Genomic DNA, 15,115 nt, shown 5'->3' with positions numbered 1-15,115 from the left:
GCATATTTATGCCGCTTTTCCACCACACATGTAGCTCGACTCGACACGACTCGACGCGACACGACTCGACACGGTAGCAGCACGGGTGCTTTTCCACCGCAAATAGTACCTCCTGGACGTGGGCGGGGTCGGCTGCGCGAAAGGGCCGTGACGTATTTGTGTACGCGACGCAAACAACACATACGCAACCCACACATGGACAGAACCCACATAACAACAATGGAGGACATCGATCGCATTACTATTATTAGCTGGCATGTTGAAGAAGTTGGAGAAGTGGAACATGTTGGCTGCGGCGCTGCTATGGATGTTACCAGCATGGTTGCCATGTCGCTCTCGTGACTTCGTCACACTCTCTGGCCAATCAGTCGCCGGCCGTCTGCCGACGTCACCTTTTAGCATCGGCTCAGCTCGCTTGGAACCTAGAGCGAGTAGGTACTAGAAAAAGCAGCCACTTCAGGTACCAGATACCATGGTACCGCGGTGGAAACGCAAAAAATGCGAGCTGAGTCGAGTCGTGTCGAGTCGTGTCGAGCTGGTACCATGCAGTGGAAAAGCGGCATTAGTCTTCTTTTTCTCGACTCTCCAGCATCCCCATAATTAATGGCCTCGGTGTGCAAAGAAAGGCGGGATTTCCGACGCTCCTTTTACAGTAAACCACTTTGAACGTTCAAATAACCCTCAGAGTTAAGTCTCTATCAGTCCCAACATTTAGAAACAGAATCGAAAAAGTCCAAGAGTGAATTGGGTCAGTGGGGGTGAGGGTGGGTGAGTGAGGGTCGGCGACTATCCCCAATGAAGAATGTCGTGTAGACACTAAAGCGCATGCAATTAAGAAATAATCGCACTAATTAAGAATAACGATAATTTGAATGAAATTTATATCAATGACGCGTCGGAATGGCGGGACGTTTGAAAGAAACGGCCCGCCAATTGGGAAGCAGGCCTCATGAAGGCCGCGTCCCCCGGTGTTTTGCTGAGTCATGGTGTGTCGAGTCATGAAGACACGTACGCCCCTGGAGGACTTCGGGAATCTGTTTTGGTTTTAGTTCTACCTTTCCCATCTGTAGAAGGGCTTTGGGTCTCGACTCGTTCAACATGAGGTCTAATCTGAAAAGCCTGAGGTTTAGTAAAAAGAAAATGTATTGATACATTTTCTGTTGTACATTAAAATGATACGATATATACATAGAGAAAAATGCTTTATGGTAACCAACATTTGCGTAGCGATGCGCTGCTGTTTGATTGCCCAGTTGAATGATTTTTCAAATCTATGGAAACCACTGCTGGCCTTAACGAAGGATTCACTCCGAATCCTGTTCGTCCACACGTCAGGGAGAGGACTTCATCAAGAGTGTAAATAAAACATTTAAATGTCTGTACCGACTGTGGCCAGCAGAGGGCAGCAACTACACACGAATCAACGACCAATGTCATAATTGTGTTTAATTACTTAACCCTCATAGGGTGTTCGTTTTTTTGTTACACAGGAGGTGCTGCTGGGTCTGGTGGACCCATTGCATTTTAGGCCTTTTAATTCAACATAATCTAACTTTTTTTTAAAATACTCACCAAATGGTTACTTCAACCCAATTGCAAGTAATATAAACAACACCTATGTTAAATTTGTTCCCTTTATCTTTGTTAAATCACATTTATGAATAGAGGTGCCACTCGTTTTGGTTTATTTTCGTATTAGCATGTAATAAAATAAGGAAATGCATCATAAAACAGGCATAACTGGGAAATTTATATACTGGTATATTGTGTTTTATATTATTATGTAATATGCATATTGTGTATTTCTCTTTTACGTTTCGGAGCTGGCTGATGCTGATCCTCCTCTTCAAACTCAGTGTCAGACTCTGAATTTTCAGAAATGTTATCCTCACTTTCTGAAACTGTTTCCTCTGCATCACCATCAAAACCCTCTGTCTCTTCAAATATCAACTGTAAGGCAGTCTGAACAGAGAATCGCTTTGCCATCTTGATCAGTTGTGGTATGGAACCACGCTGACAGAGATGTTTTATAGTGTCCGATCCCCAAGCTTGGTTCCCGCAAGACAGAGGGTGAAATGTGTGGGAATATGGGTGTAGATAGTGTTGGGTGCTCCAATATTGCAACCTTGTGCCGGAACAGTGGGTGCTCAAACCAAGGGCCCATTCACCTGCTTTACTCTCCACGCACACACACACACGCACGCACACACACACACACACACACACACACACACACACACACACACACACACACACACACACACACAGAGAGGAGAAAGGGAAAATGAGGGTGCACAGAACCTATGATTTCCACACTTAAACTAGCTCCGGGTCCATTGGACCCGAACACCCTGTGTGTAATATAAATGTGATGGGGGGGTATACAGGGGGGGGTCCTTGAAAATGTTTTCTGATTTATGTTCCTCACAGAAAATGAGCCAAAGCCAATGAATCTTAGTTCAAAAAAATAATTATTTGTATCACTTTTATAAAGCTAAAAACTGAAAAAGGGTCCCACAGACCCGAACACCTTAAGGGTTAAAAAAACAGGTTGGTTTGCAGGGTTATATACATCATTTATTTGCTACAGTGTGTATCATCCTGAAGGAACAATCTGTGATAGCTTGTGTAACTCCAAAAAAAAAAAAGTATATAAATTGATTGAAAAATCTAACCGTTTTTGAGACTGCATTACTTCTGTGACAAATGTAGTTTACATAATCAGTCAGTTAATTTATTTGGCCAATGTATTTAACACAGACTAACACATTACACTGTGATCTGTGATGACCAATGCCACCAGCGAGTTACACCGCATCACGTCGCGAAGTTACACCGCCTCACGTCGCGAAGTAGCCAGAGAAAGAGAGGGTGAACACGGCCAACGGCGAAAGAAAAACAGCATGTTGCTCCAGCCATCTGGGACCAGTGTTGCCAGATTGGGCGGGAAATCTGGTCCAATCTGGCAACGCTTTCAGAGATGTGAGGTGTGGAAAATGATATTATCCGAGTGTTTAATCATTGCGTTATAATCCTAAAGTATAGGCCTGCCTACATGTTGCCTTCGTCTCTGCTGTTAACATAGAACCGATCCAATACGATCCAGCGTCTAACCGCTCATTTCTAATTCAACACCAGTGGTTGTAACTTCTATTCCGCTGTAAGGCAGCTCTGATCTCCAGCTGCAGAGTTTTTTTTATATATATATAATATGTCCATGGTCCAGGCCTCCCTGTGAACGGGGGCCGCCTCTTCCTCCGGATCCCGGCCGCCCCAGCAGGTGCGTCTCATCCCGGTCATTAGGGGCGGGATCGAGGCGTGGGGCTGAGGCTCATCGAAGAGTAGATGATCCATGGATCGGAGAGGGGTCTTGGGTCTGGTGTGTGAGATGCTTCGCCTCCCTCCCCTCCCGTTCCCGTTGTGTTAAGAGACGACCCTGCATGGCTTTGGGAATCCGTTTGGTCATACTGTGGGTCTATCTTTGGGCGGGCGGGTGATTTATGTTGTAGGGATTAGGTTTCCTGCAGCTACAGCCGTTGAGCTGCAGGTTGGAAGTGATCTTTGTTGTTTATGTCAACATAATCACTACGAGGATGATTTTGGTAATCATACGTTATCGTGGCAATGCAGGTGGAAGCATGTTGCATTGAGAGATTATTGCTCGCTTCCAGTATTAATAGTAGGCTATTGACAAAGTTATAATTGATAATTACAGTATTTTAATTGGCATACTCTTGTATAATGATGGCGATTATGCAATGGGCTTTTGATTCATTCATTCATGTTTTTTTATGATCATTATGAATATTATTTATGCATCCATCATTAATAACAATCAACCATCATTTATTACAATCTGGTTATAGTAATTCGGAATGAAGCTGTCTGTCTAAAGCAGCCTATAACTGCATGCGGACAATCAGGTGTCTCCAGGCTTGCGGTCCTGAATGCATAAGACTACACTTCCTGGCATGCATCGGGGGAACACGGAGCGATCTGGACAGGGAGGCTGAGCGCCAGCCTATGAGGGATCGTGATCAGCGTTGCCAGATTGGGCCCGGTTTCCCGCCCAATCTGGCAACCCTTGGTGCAGTGCAGGTTGCCAGATTGGGCAGGAAATCTGGCCCGATCTGGCAACGCTTATCGTGATTGTGACACGAGCGCATAAGGAGAACCACCCGACGCTGTAGGGACCCCTGAGCTCCGCGTAGGTAAGTGTTTACATCTTTTAAATTAAAATGTGTGCAGGATGTTGTGCAACTCGTTCACCTGATCAACCGAAGATTTAACCGCGTGTCCATCGCTTTGGGGGGGGATCTGAGTTTTTACGAGCATCCTGTCCCCCGTTTCCTCCAGTTAATCTACCTTATGCATCCAATTGGCGTGAGCCTTGCTTGCTGCATGCACCGTGCTTTGATCGTCCTGAGATGTAACAATGCAACAATGCATTTGCTGCGGCGGTCGTCGTCAGATGCATCAGTTTTACGGTCTCCGGTGCGTGCATCGAGCTCCGTTCGACGCACCGGAGAGGGGATCCCTCGGCCGTGTCCCTGTGGTGCATCAGCCTCCATTTGTCACACCTTAATCGTAGTCTTACCGGGTCCCGACCTGGATAAACGCAGAATGCAGAAAAAGTAGACTAATTGTTATGAATATTAACTTAATTAAATTGGACTGCTAAATCTTTGCAGATAGTTTGCCTTTTGTGTAAAAACCAAACGCTTTTTTTGCCTTTTTGTTGCGGTACTTTTGCCAGTTTTTTTCTTCCTAATGTGTCATTTTTTTTTATCAGAGGCACCGTTGCACTTTTGTATGATGTCATGCTGGCAAATATGACCGTTGTCATGAAATATTCATTAGGCGTTGAGGGAACCAAACTGCTCGTTAATAGACCACACAGTCCTGGGCTAGGGTAGGCCGACCCAAACATCTCTCAGGTCTCTTGTTAATAGACAGTCTAGTACACAGTCCTGGGCTAGGGTAGAACGACCCTAACATCTCTCAGGTCTCTCGCACGAAAGACGCTTTCTGTTTTACCTGCAAATCAGACCAAGCTCTGCTGGGTTGCGATGGGGAATGTATAATCATTCATAACGAGTTTGATGGCGTTAATACAATCATGTTTTGTGGGATATAATAACTCATTTTACTTCCAGACAGTAAGGCTGGTGTCCCAGCCCTATGTACCACTTTTCTGAAAGGCAATTTCCTGTGTCTTTAAGAGTCCTATTTCTACACACCTAGATTCCCGTACCCTGTTCCGTTCGATGCGTCCAACGTGCGTCTGACGCCAGATGGATTCGTCTGAGCTAATAGAGGGTCTGCTCTGTTTGTCCAGCCCTTAACCACCGCTCCGGCCACAAAGGGGTTCCCGTTGTACTACGCTCCCGGGCCGAACCCGTCCCTCTGATGGGCTTTGGGGTTCCCACTGCTGTCCTGCTGCTGTACCCCGCTGTTTCGCCTCTTCTCACATGACTTGCTTCACTTACCTCGGATATAGTTTGGTTCTTACCATCTATTCGATTCTAACCGAGATCGAATACTGTAGGATACTATGGAATACCGTGGAATAACGTAGTTATTGGGCATACCGTTAAGAAGGGAATACCGAATACCGTAGAATATTGTAGGATACCAGGGAATACCATAGCATACCGTAGAATACCGTGAAATACCAGGGAAGACGGTATACTGTGGAATACCACAGAATACTGAGGAATATTTTAGGATTCCTGGTCTGATCTGGTAGAGATTCTAAACATAGGAAACTCCACCAGACACGCAGTCTCTCAGTTCAGCGATGTAGCCATACGTGGAGCCAGCGTGAGTTCAATCCCATCTCTGTGCTTGTGTGCGTGCATGCAAGCGTGCGTGCGTGCGTGCGTGTTTGCGTGTGGAGTTCCATCTGGCCACGGTTCCGCCGGGCGTGACACCGGGTTCTGCAGTGTAACGTGAGGCGAGGGGGTCGACCTCAGGGTGTGTGTCAACGTGAAGACACAAAACCACCGAGTCCACCCTGATTCACCGACGTGAGGCTGCAGGAAACGCTCTTCCCTCGTCTCAGCGCAGTCTAGACGCAGACACCGCCGTGGGGAGGATGCACAGGAAATGATCCGTTTCCTTTGTGGCTGAATTATCCAATCAAAGCTGGTTTATTACAGCTCATCATTTTAAAGGGTGATCACACCGTGGATGGTGTGTGGTTTATCACCCTGTGCTTTCTTTGGCAGGCAGTCTAACTTCGGGGAGGGGGGGGGGTTAACGCCTTACGCCTGTGGGTATGTCCACCATTGTAGTGGGGGGGATCAACAGACCGTCGATGACATTTATGCTCTGAAAATGTTCATCTTTTATGGCCGATCGCCTCTGATTGACGACCAAAGTGTGGGCAACCCTGGAGTAATCAATGGACAGCGTTTTACACTCCCCCGGTTGGCATGGGGATATGCTACTATGGTAGCGTAGCGGTTAGCTCGCCGGTGTCTCGTGATTGGCAGGGCCATCCCACTAAGCTTTGTGTAGTGGGTGGAGGAAGGCGGACAGGCAGGGCAAAAGGCGGTAATTACTCCTTAAAGTAATTACCCCCGTTGGTCAAGCAGTGCAACTGCTACAGGACAGAACACAGCCAGATAGGACAGGACAGACGGACACAGAACAGCTGTGAAACGGCACGGACCAACGTTGTGCCAGGTCTGGTGGTAGAGCGGGTAAGGACCATCTGTGGTGACTCATGATGTTGACATCACCCACCACGACCAGCTCCTCGTCTTCTGCTTTGGTTTAAGAGCAATCTCCTGATGCAGCAGAAAGAAAGAAAAAATCAATGCAAACTAATTTCATAAAAACAAAAACTGCGGGCTGCTCGACAATCTCTCTGGGATTTGGTTTTCGAGACGGTGTGCTGCTGCTGCTTGGGAAAGGGCGCAGTAATCGTTCTGGGGTTTATCTTTGGTAAATTGTAAATGGACTGCATTCGTAAAATGCTTTTCTAACCTATGGCCGCTCAAAGGGCTTCACAATACTGCCAAACATTCACCCATTCATGCACACATCGATGGCGGAGTCAACCACGCGAGGCGACAGCCAGCAGTCAGGGTGAGGTGTCTTGCTCAGGGAGACCTCGACGCTCAGGAGGAGCCGGGGATCGAACTAGCGACCTTCCGGTTACCAGCCAACCCGCTCTGCCTCCTGAGCCACCAGGCGCACTCAACATCCAACCTGGCCGTTGCCAGACCGAGCTCAATCGTAGATTGCACGCTGGTCTGGGGAAGCTGCCGTCATTTTCTTCAGCTCAAGAGGCGTGATCAACGGGCCTCGTTCAACTGACTCTGTACGCAATTTGCTGCTTGCCGCCGCTTCATTGTGTTAAAGCAGCCCAATAGCGTGCCAGGGGGAAACGCCAGCTTGGTGATTGGCTCCCGCAGAAACGCTTCAGAAGCAGACAGAAATGTATTGCTCTTCTCCAGACCCTTCTGCAAGGCGAATTCAAATCGATGGGCGGGGCTTCCCAGTCTTCTCCCCACTATGACCACAGGGTCATAGTGGTCATACCCCCCCCCCCACTCCCTGGAGGAAGGGGCGGGGGGGGGGGGGGGGGGCGCATGGACGGTACAGACTATAGATTATCAGTCGTGTGTAACTCAACTGTTACTCCAGCAGATCGATGAGTGTGAGGATGTGGGCGGTGTTGGTCTTGTCGCCGTGTTGCGCGTTTGCAATCGAAGACGTTGGGGTGTAGCGACCACGGCCAGGGCATGTAGTGAATGTCGAGTAGTCGAGGGACAGTCATCTTTTGACACGCTCACACACCAGGGCTTTAGTTTCCGCAGTCGTCAGCGAATGAGGAGAACACACACACACACACGCACACGCACACGCACACGCACACACACACTGTTCGTGTAATGCAGGCCAGAATTCGCATCTGCTCCTAAACATGTTTCCATGGCATTCCAACAGTTCACCTGTTGGATTTCTAGGATGAATTATGCCGGGATGCGGAAGTGATGTCACAGAGGGGTGTGTTCAGGAAAAGCGATATCACCCCGTTGCTCTTATACGCTCACACTTTAGCAGCCATCTTGTAATGTTCCGGTGATCCACACATCTGGTCTGGAGTGCCTTGACCCCTCACCATCACTGCCTCGCCTCACCGCTGGCCATCATGAATTATAAAGAGGAGGAGGCATGATAGCTCGCCTGCTGTTCGCCACGGGGGGGGGGGGGGGGTATATACAGCTAACCTATACCGCTAACCTATACCGCCGCGGGATCGCTCATTAAAACGAACACAGCGTAAATAGATTTCATTACAAACAGTCTTCTCACGCTATTGGCTTGCCGTGTGTGTGTGTGTGTGTGTGTGTGTGTGTGTGTGTGCGTGTGCGTGTGTGTGTGTGCGTGTGTGCGTGCGTGTGTTTGTCAGTGGTTACTGCATTGTATAATCGATACTATACGGTAGTGTGTTTCATCCGCGCCCCAACGCGGCCTGCATTAGCCACAGGGTCTCCTATAGCATTATCTCTCTCTCAGCACCCTGTCATTAGCGCTCCCTGACTGACGGTGATTATCACCTGCCTTCCTCACTCTGGAAGCAAGCAGGGAGCTCCCATTGTATTACCACAGTGATCTGAGTGCCAGTATCGTATGTATACGATGCTATGGTCATGGTCTTTTGTGTGAGTGTTAACGGATAGGGTTAAACGCAGAACATAATGTAGTTCATGTGTATTGACGAGTCGAACACTGTGTGTAGGACTGTACCATTCATTAGCTTACCGTGAGGTAACTTCTCCGCCTCAAAAGGTGAATGAAAAAATACGTTGTTTTTTTTTGCATCGATTTCATCTACAGGTTGTTTCAAAAATCGTAAAGATGGCCAGACCATGAGAGCACATTTGCTCTGTGATGATGGTGGTAGGGAATATAAATCAATGGGCAGAGACATGAATCAATGAGGTTACTGTAAATACCATCGCGCATTATTGAATCTGACGGGAAATCGATGGGAGGAATTTCTAATGTCAATGGTTGTCTGAGAGCGACCTTTTATAAGGGAAGCAAATCATCGAATCATGATCCGGCTTTGTGGAACAACAGATCAATCAACTGCATCTATCAACAATAATGGTGGGGGTTGGTGCAGTGACTAGGGGCTGTGATGGTGCAGTGACTCAAGGGGGTGGTGTAGTGACTAGGGGGTGATGGTGCAATGACTCGGGGCTTGAGGGTGAAGTTGCTTTGGGGGGTCACCTCCTTGAGCGAGGTGATGGCCGTCTGTATCCTACCTGTCAGCCTTCTTGAGCGAGCTGCCTCACCCCGACGACCTGTATCTCAATTCATTAGGAGTCCCTTTGGTATAGACTCATCGGATTGAGGTCTACATATTAATATTAGTCATAGTAACATTATCGATGGATATCAAAGTTGTTTTTGTGTAAAGGGTAATAGTCAGCAGCAGTGACTGGGACACGCAAGAAAAAACAAATGGTGCATTGCATCCCCAAGACCAGATTATGAGAGGCGGGGGGTAGAAGGAGCGAGAGACGAGCATTCTCTGCAGACATCCATAATAGATCACAGGTTTAACTCCGGTGGTCCCCCGACGGCGTCTCTGTACCCCTGTTCACGTCAGTCAAATGGGGCCGTGGTCATTAACGCAGAGAGCCCTCAGCTGGGAATCACCCCGCCGGGATCGTCGGTTACAGTCGCCCCGGCAACCGGGCGCGGGGCAACCGCATCAGGACCTGCGTTGGGTGTGTTTTCGAAAAGGGGGACGACCCTGGGGGTAAACTGAGGTCCGCTGAGATCAGGAGATGTGAGTCGTCACGGCAGACAAAGGGAAGATGAGTAAAGCAGAGTGAAGGACAAAGGTCTATTTAAACGGCGCGGGGTCGCAGTGTGTTTCCATTACCGCCGGCGCTCAAAGTGACACCATTTCATGTTGCAATCAAAAGCCAATCCCAGGTTTCCCTCCCGGCTGCCACTTCAGAAGGTCGGATCCGGGCCTCTGCCGGATTGCATCGTTATCTTCTCAGTCTCGATCTCCCCGTCTAATGTCACGGTCCAGCTTTGCGTTTGTACCTGTTTTTTTAAAACAAACGGTGTATTTGCGAGATCTCCACTAGAACTTTAAAGATGAAGGCTGCGATTGATCATGATAGGAAACGTGCCTTGTTTCACGAGTGTGCATATATTTAGTCCAAACAAGCTCCACCGACGTGTGTGTGTGTGTGTGTGTGTGTGTGTGTGTGTGTGTGTGTGTGTGTGTGTGTGTGTGTGTGTGTGTGTGTGTGTGTGTGTGTGTGTGTGTGTGTGTGTGTGTGTGTGTGTGTGCTCCTCCTCATTCGCTGACACCTGCAAAAACAAATCAAAGCCGTGGTCTGCTGTGATCTGTGGCAGTGAGCTCCTGATGAGCATCACAGAGCCCTGCTGGTTCTCATTCGAGCTGAGTGCCCCACTCCTCTTCGCTCCTCCTTAGCACTGGATCTCTGCGGCCTGTCCCTGTCCATTCACTGCCCTCCATCATGTATCCTTGGGGCTCCCTTATTCAATTCAATGTCAATGCAATGTTATTTGTATAGCCCTTAATCTCAGGTACAGCCTCAAAGGGCTTAACAGGCCATATTTCTATGATACCCCCTCACCCTAGCCCCCCAGTGGGCAAGAAAAAACTCAAAGGAAGATATTCCTTTTTTATATATTACAACAAAGCATCGTATTTACAATACTGTGAGGGCAGTCACAGCAAGATTCAAAGCTGGTTTAGTAGCTGATTCATAGCTGGTTTTACTAGACGAGAACCACAGAATCACCATCTTCTGCGTGGATCTTTCCATCTCCTCCACCCGAGACGTCTCCATCTACAATCCTGTGAGTGCAGACCCGGTGTGACTCAAAGCCTTTTTGGTTTTAGTACGATGGAAAAGGCGATGTTAATATCGTGCTCTAGTGACGCAGCTTGACAAGAATCACAGAATCACCATCTTCTGCGTGGCGACGGTTAATTCTAAGAACTACGATGTGTCGTGAGAGCGACTTCATAACGGGGACGCTGTGCCTGTGTGGGATACTGACACCTTTTTTTTTTTCTTCTTCTTTCGGTTCAGAGAGTGGCAAGTCGAGTTTCACAGGATCTATTTTCTACTGGCGCCTCAGAAGGTGCTTCTCTGTTCTGAGTCCTGCCAAACTGCATTCTGGGCTTTTTCATCGTAATATGGAGGAGGAGGAAAAGGTTATTTTATTTGTTGTTTTTTGAGTTATTTTTGCAGACACTTCTATCAGAAGGAACTTGTGAATTTAGAAGCACTTTTCAGTAGGTGAGACACTAGTGAGACCAATTCACAAATTATTAATCTAAATTTATCTGGAACCTGTTCATTAATTTTCAGTTATCAACGGGCACCGGCCAGAATGCCTCTGGGCGCGATTGGACAGACCTACAACCAATCAGAATAACGACATGTGTGACAGCTCAGAAGTGGCCATCATGGTTGTTTATGAAAATGTCTCAACGACGCTCCCATTGGCCGCTCGTCTGTTCAGTCACCTTATCAAACCCGCCCCATAATATATACAGGGTTGTGATTGGCTGACCCAGCCAGGTCTGGGGAGAATCTGTCTGAACTGGAGGGGGCCAGACCCATATGTTAGATCAAATATAACATGAGCTCGCAGATTCGTCCGGCTTCCAGGCCAGGGTTAGACCTGTTGCTCAAGAGCAAGCAAATTACAAACTAATAGAGAAACCCTAAAACTAAGGGAGGGACAGATTTCTACCAACCCTGACAGACGGTATAGTCACCATTACAGTACACTTTCTACAATATCAAGTGCATTCACCTAAAGGGAAGAATTAAACATAAAAACCCCTTGTCATGTGTTTCACATGACAAGGCCAGGATGCTGACACTGGGCATCGAACCCAGTACCTTTCAGCTAGGAGTCCGACTCCTGATCCAACGCTCTCCAGTTCATACATGGTGCGGTACACACAGCTAGCTGTGACCGCAGGAACCCTGTGAATGTCTCCCAGCAGCACCAGGGAGTCCATTAACCGTCGACCGGACCGGGGGACGCTGTATTGATCGTTTGCGTCGGGCTCCATGCTTACTATTGATTTGTTTTCCAGGAGAGGTAAAACGGCACCTTGGTCGAGGTAATGTCCTCCCAGCTCCTTTCATTTAGCCATCAAAAGTGTGGACCTCAGATAAAAACACTATTAGCTCCAGAATCGGGGAGGGGTGTGTGTGTGTGTGTGTGTGTGTGTGTGTGTGTGTGTGTGTGTGTGTGTGTGTGTGTGTGTGTGTGTGTGTGTGTGTGTGTGTGTGTGTGTGTGTGTGTGTGTGTGTGTGTGTGTGTCCATAATCAGCCTGGAGAGGCTGCAGTCGCCATGAACAGGAATGAGACGACAGACGAGGGAGGGAGGGTTGGATTTCCTACCCCTACTGCATCACCTACCGGTTCTCAAACTGTATTTACTACGATTTTTAGATTTCCAGCCAAGTCTGTTTCACCAACACAAGACATTTTGGGGAGGGAATAAAATGAAAATGAATTTCAATAAGGTATGTGAATGTTACTTTTTGTAAACAAAAGGTGGTATTCCGAATGTGTTCAATGTTATTAGGATGGTACTCCGTTTTGATTACGTTATCAAGGCGGCATTCTGATTTTATTATTAGGGTGGTATTCCGATTCAACACGACTCAATCTGTCTCTTAAGAAGGAAAAAAGCCCCTTTGCGTCTGATAAACTTCCTCTGAACAGCGAGCGTTCTCCTTTAAACCCGTCTTTCTCTTACTGCTCGGGAGAGGAGCGCTAATCCCTATGAATGGGTCTCTGGCACCCGGCCTCCAGTGTGTCTCTCCGGAACGCATTGTGTCGGTGTCTCTCAGCCAGCGCTCTGCGGCTGGTCCGCTAATGGAAGCAGCTCTGTACCGCCGGTACCGGTGAGGTGTCTCCGCTGCCGCCGCGTGTGTCCTGACTCCTGACAGATTGAGCGCGCAGGATAATGCGTTGTATGCAAATCCACCGCTGAACAAACACGTCGCTGTCACTGCGACCGAGGTTGTCCCTGCACGGTTTAAATAGCGATAGCGAAAATGCGATCTGACTGACTGTGTTTCCCTGTCCTTCCTCCTTCCTCTTCCTCTTCCTCTGTCTTGCCGTCGCTCTGCCTCTCTGTCTTTGTACTCTTATGATTTAATGTCTTCTCTCTGCCTCATGAATAACCATCTCTCTCTACCTTTCTCCTTCTCTCTCTCTCTCTCTCTCTCTCTCTCTGTCGTTCTCTCTCTCTCTCTGTCGCTCTCTCTCTCTCTCTCTCTCTCTCTCTGTCGTTCTCTCTCTCTCTCTCTGTCGCTCTCTCTCTCTCTCTCTCTCTCTCTCTCTCTCTCTCTCTTACAGATTCCTGACCCCCCTTAGTCTCTTGGCCTGACCTCCGACCCCTAACCATGAACTACCTTCGGCGCCGCCTGTCCGACAGCAGCTTCGTGGCCAACCTGCCCAACGGCTACATGATGGACCTCCAGCGGCCGGACCCCCCAGGGGGCACCCCCCCCACCTCCTCCACCCCCACCTCCTCCACCCCCTCCACCTCCACCCCCGCCTCCCCGGCCATGGAGCGGCGCCAGCCCCCGGGCCAAGCCGCGGAGCAGCCCCCCCACACCCCTCCCCCGCCCGCCAAGGCCGCCACCCCCGCCCCGTCCGCCGCCAAGGCTCCTCCCACCACCACCACTGGCCCCGCCCCCGCCCCGGCCGTTACCGCGGCGCCGGCTCCGTCCTTTGGGGGCGGCGGAGGCGGCTTCCTCAGCTCCTTCTCCAGTGTGGTAAAGAGCGCGCAGTTGGCGCAGAACGTAGCCGCCGCCGCGCAGGCTAGGACCGCCGCTGCCGCCGCTGCTGCCGCCGCCGCGGATGCTAAGCCCGTCGTCCGAAAGCCCAAGATCCTGCTGGTCATCGACGGAGCGCACACCGACTGGTGAGTGCAGCCGGAGCAGAGTCGCCCTGTCTTAAAGGGGCAGTGTCACGGCACCAGGTGTGGGGGCGGTCTTAAAGGGGCAGTGTCACGGCACCAGGTGTGGGGGCGGTCTTAAAGGGGCAGTGTCACGGCACCAGGTGTGGGGGCGGTCTTAAAGGGGCAGTGTCACACCACCAGGTGTGGGGGCGGTCTTAAAGGGGCAGTGTCACGCCACCAGGTGTGGGGGCGGTCTTAAAGGGGCAGTTTCATGCCACCAGGTGTGGGGGCGGCTATAAAAGGGGCAGTGTCACGCCACCAGGTGTGCGTGTGATTGCCAGTTATAAGCCTTAAGGGGGCAGTCTTAAAGGGGCTATCACGCCGCCAGCTGCGGCGGGATTGTCCGATATATGCTTTAAAGGGGCGGTCTTAAAGGAGTGGTATCATGCCACCAGGTGTGAGTGTAATTGGCTGATACAAGTCGTTTTTTGCCTTATTCCTATCACGCCGTGGGACAGCGTCTACTGCGGCTACAGGGAATCGATCCACGTCTTAAAGGGGCGGCGTTACGCCACCAGGTGTGAGTGTGATTGGCTGATACCGTTTGAAAATCAGCCTTTTCCCTGTGTTTTAGTGACATCACAAGTTGGCGTGCCAAGCAAGATGTACGCTGGGTAGATCAGTCTGTCAGCCTGGCATGTAGACCGTAGCAAAAAGGTTGCTGATCTATCCAGCACACAACTAGGTGGCCACGCCCACTTGTGCTGGCAATAAAACAAAAGTAAAAGGCAGATTTTCAAACGGCTCCTAACAGCCAATCACGGCACACCTGGTGCCGCGATAACGCCCATTTAAGACGTGGAGTAATGTTCTGAGGCGGCGTAGATGCGGTCCCACAGCGTGATTAATGCCAGCGCTAGCCGGCGTGTCACCTTCTATACAGTAGCTGTTAGCGTTGGTGTTAGCGTACGTTAACCTGCTGGCCTGTGTTTAATCTTCCGCTAAGGCAAAGAGGTTTAATGAGGTTTCATACGGTGGGAGGACACCTCACAGGACGCACACACCTGGGCACACAGGCCTCGTTCAAGAGGTGATAAATCTCTGGTAATGGAAGTCATAAATAATACACACGGAGAGAGTTTTACCATCAGTCACTGGCTA

The 15,115-nt window shown here is 49.4% G+C and overlaps 1 protein-coding gene across 1 annotated transcript; it reads left to right on the top strand.

The window, feature by feature from the left end:
* Positions 1-567: 567 nt before the first annotated feature.
* Positions 568-13,982, top strand: syn3 (synapsin III). The gene is made up of 2 exons (XM_060051050.1): positions 568-4,211; positions 13,408-13,982. Exon 2 carries the CDS (start codon positions 13,455-13,457, stop codon positions 13,980-13,982), a length of 528 nt encoding a protein of 175 aa, XP_059907033.1. The 5' UTR covers positions 568-4,211; positions 13,408-13,454.
* The last annotated feature ends 1,133 nt before the right edge of the window (positions 13,983-15,115 follow it).

Source organism: Gadus macrocephalus, chromosome 4, assembly GCF_031168955.1.
Source record: "Gadus macrocephalus chromosome 4, ASM3116895v1".
NCBI lineage: Eukaryota > Metazoa > Chordata > Actinopteri > Gadiformes > Gadidae > Gadus > Gadus macrocephalus.
This window is presented reverse-complemented; position numbering and strand designations above follow the sequence as displayed.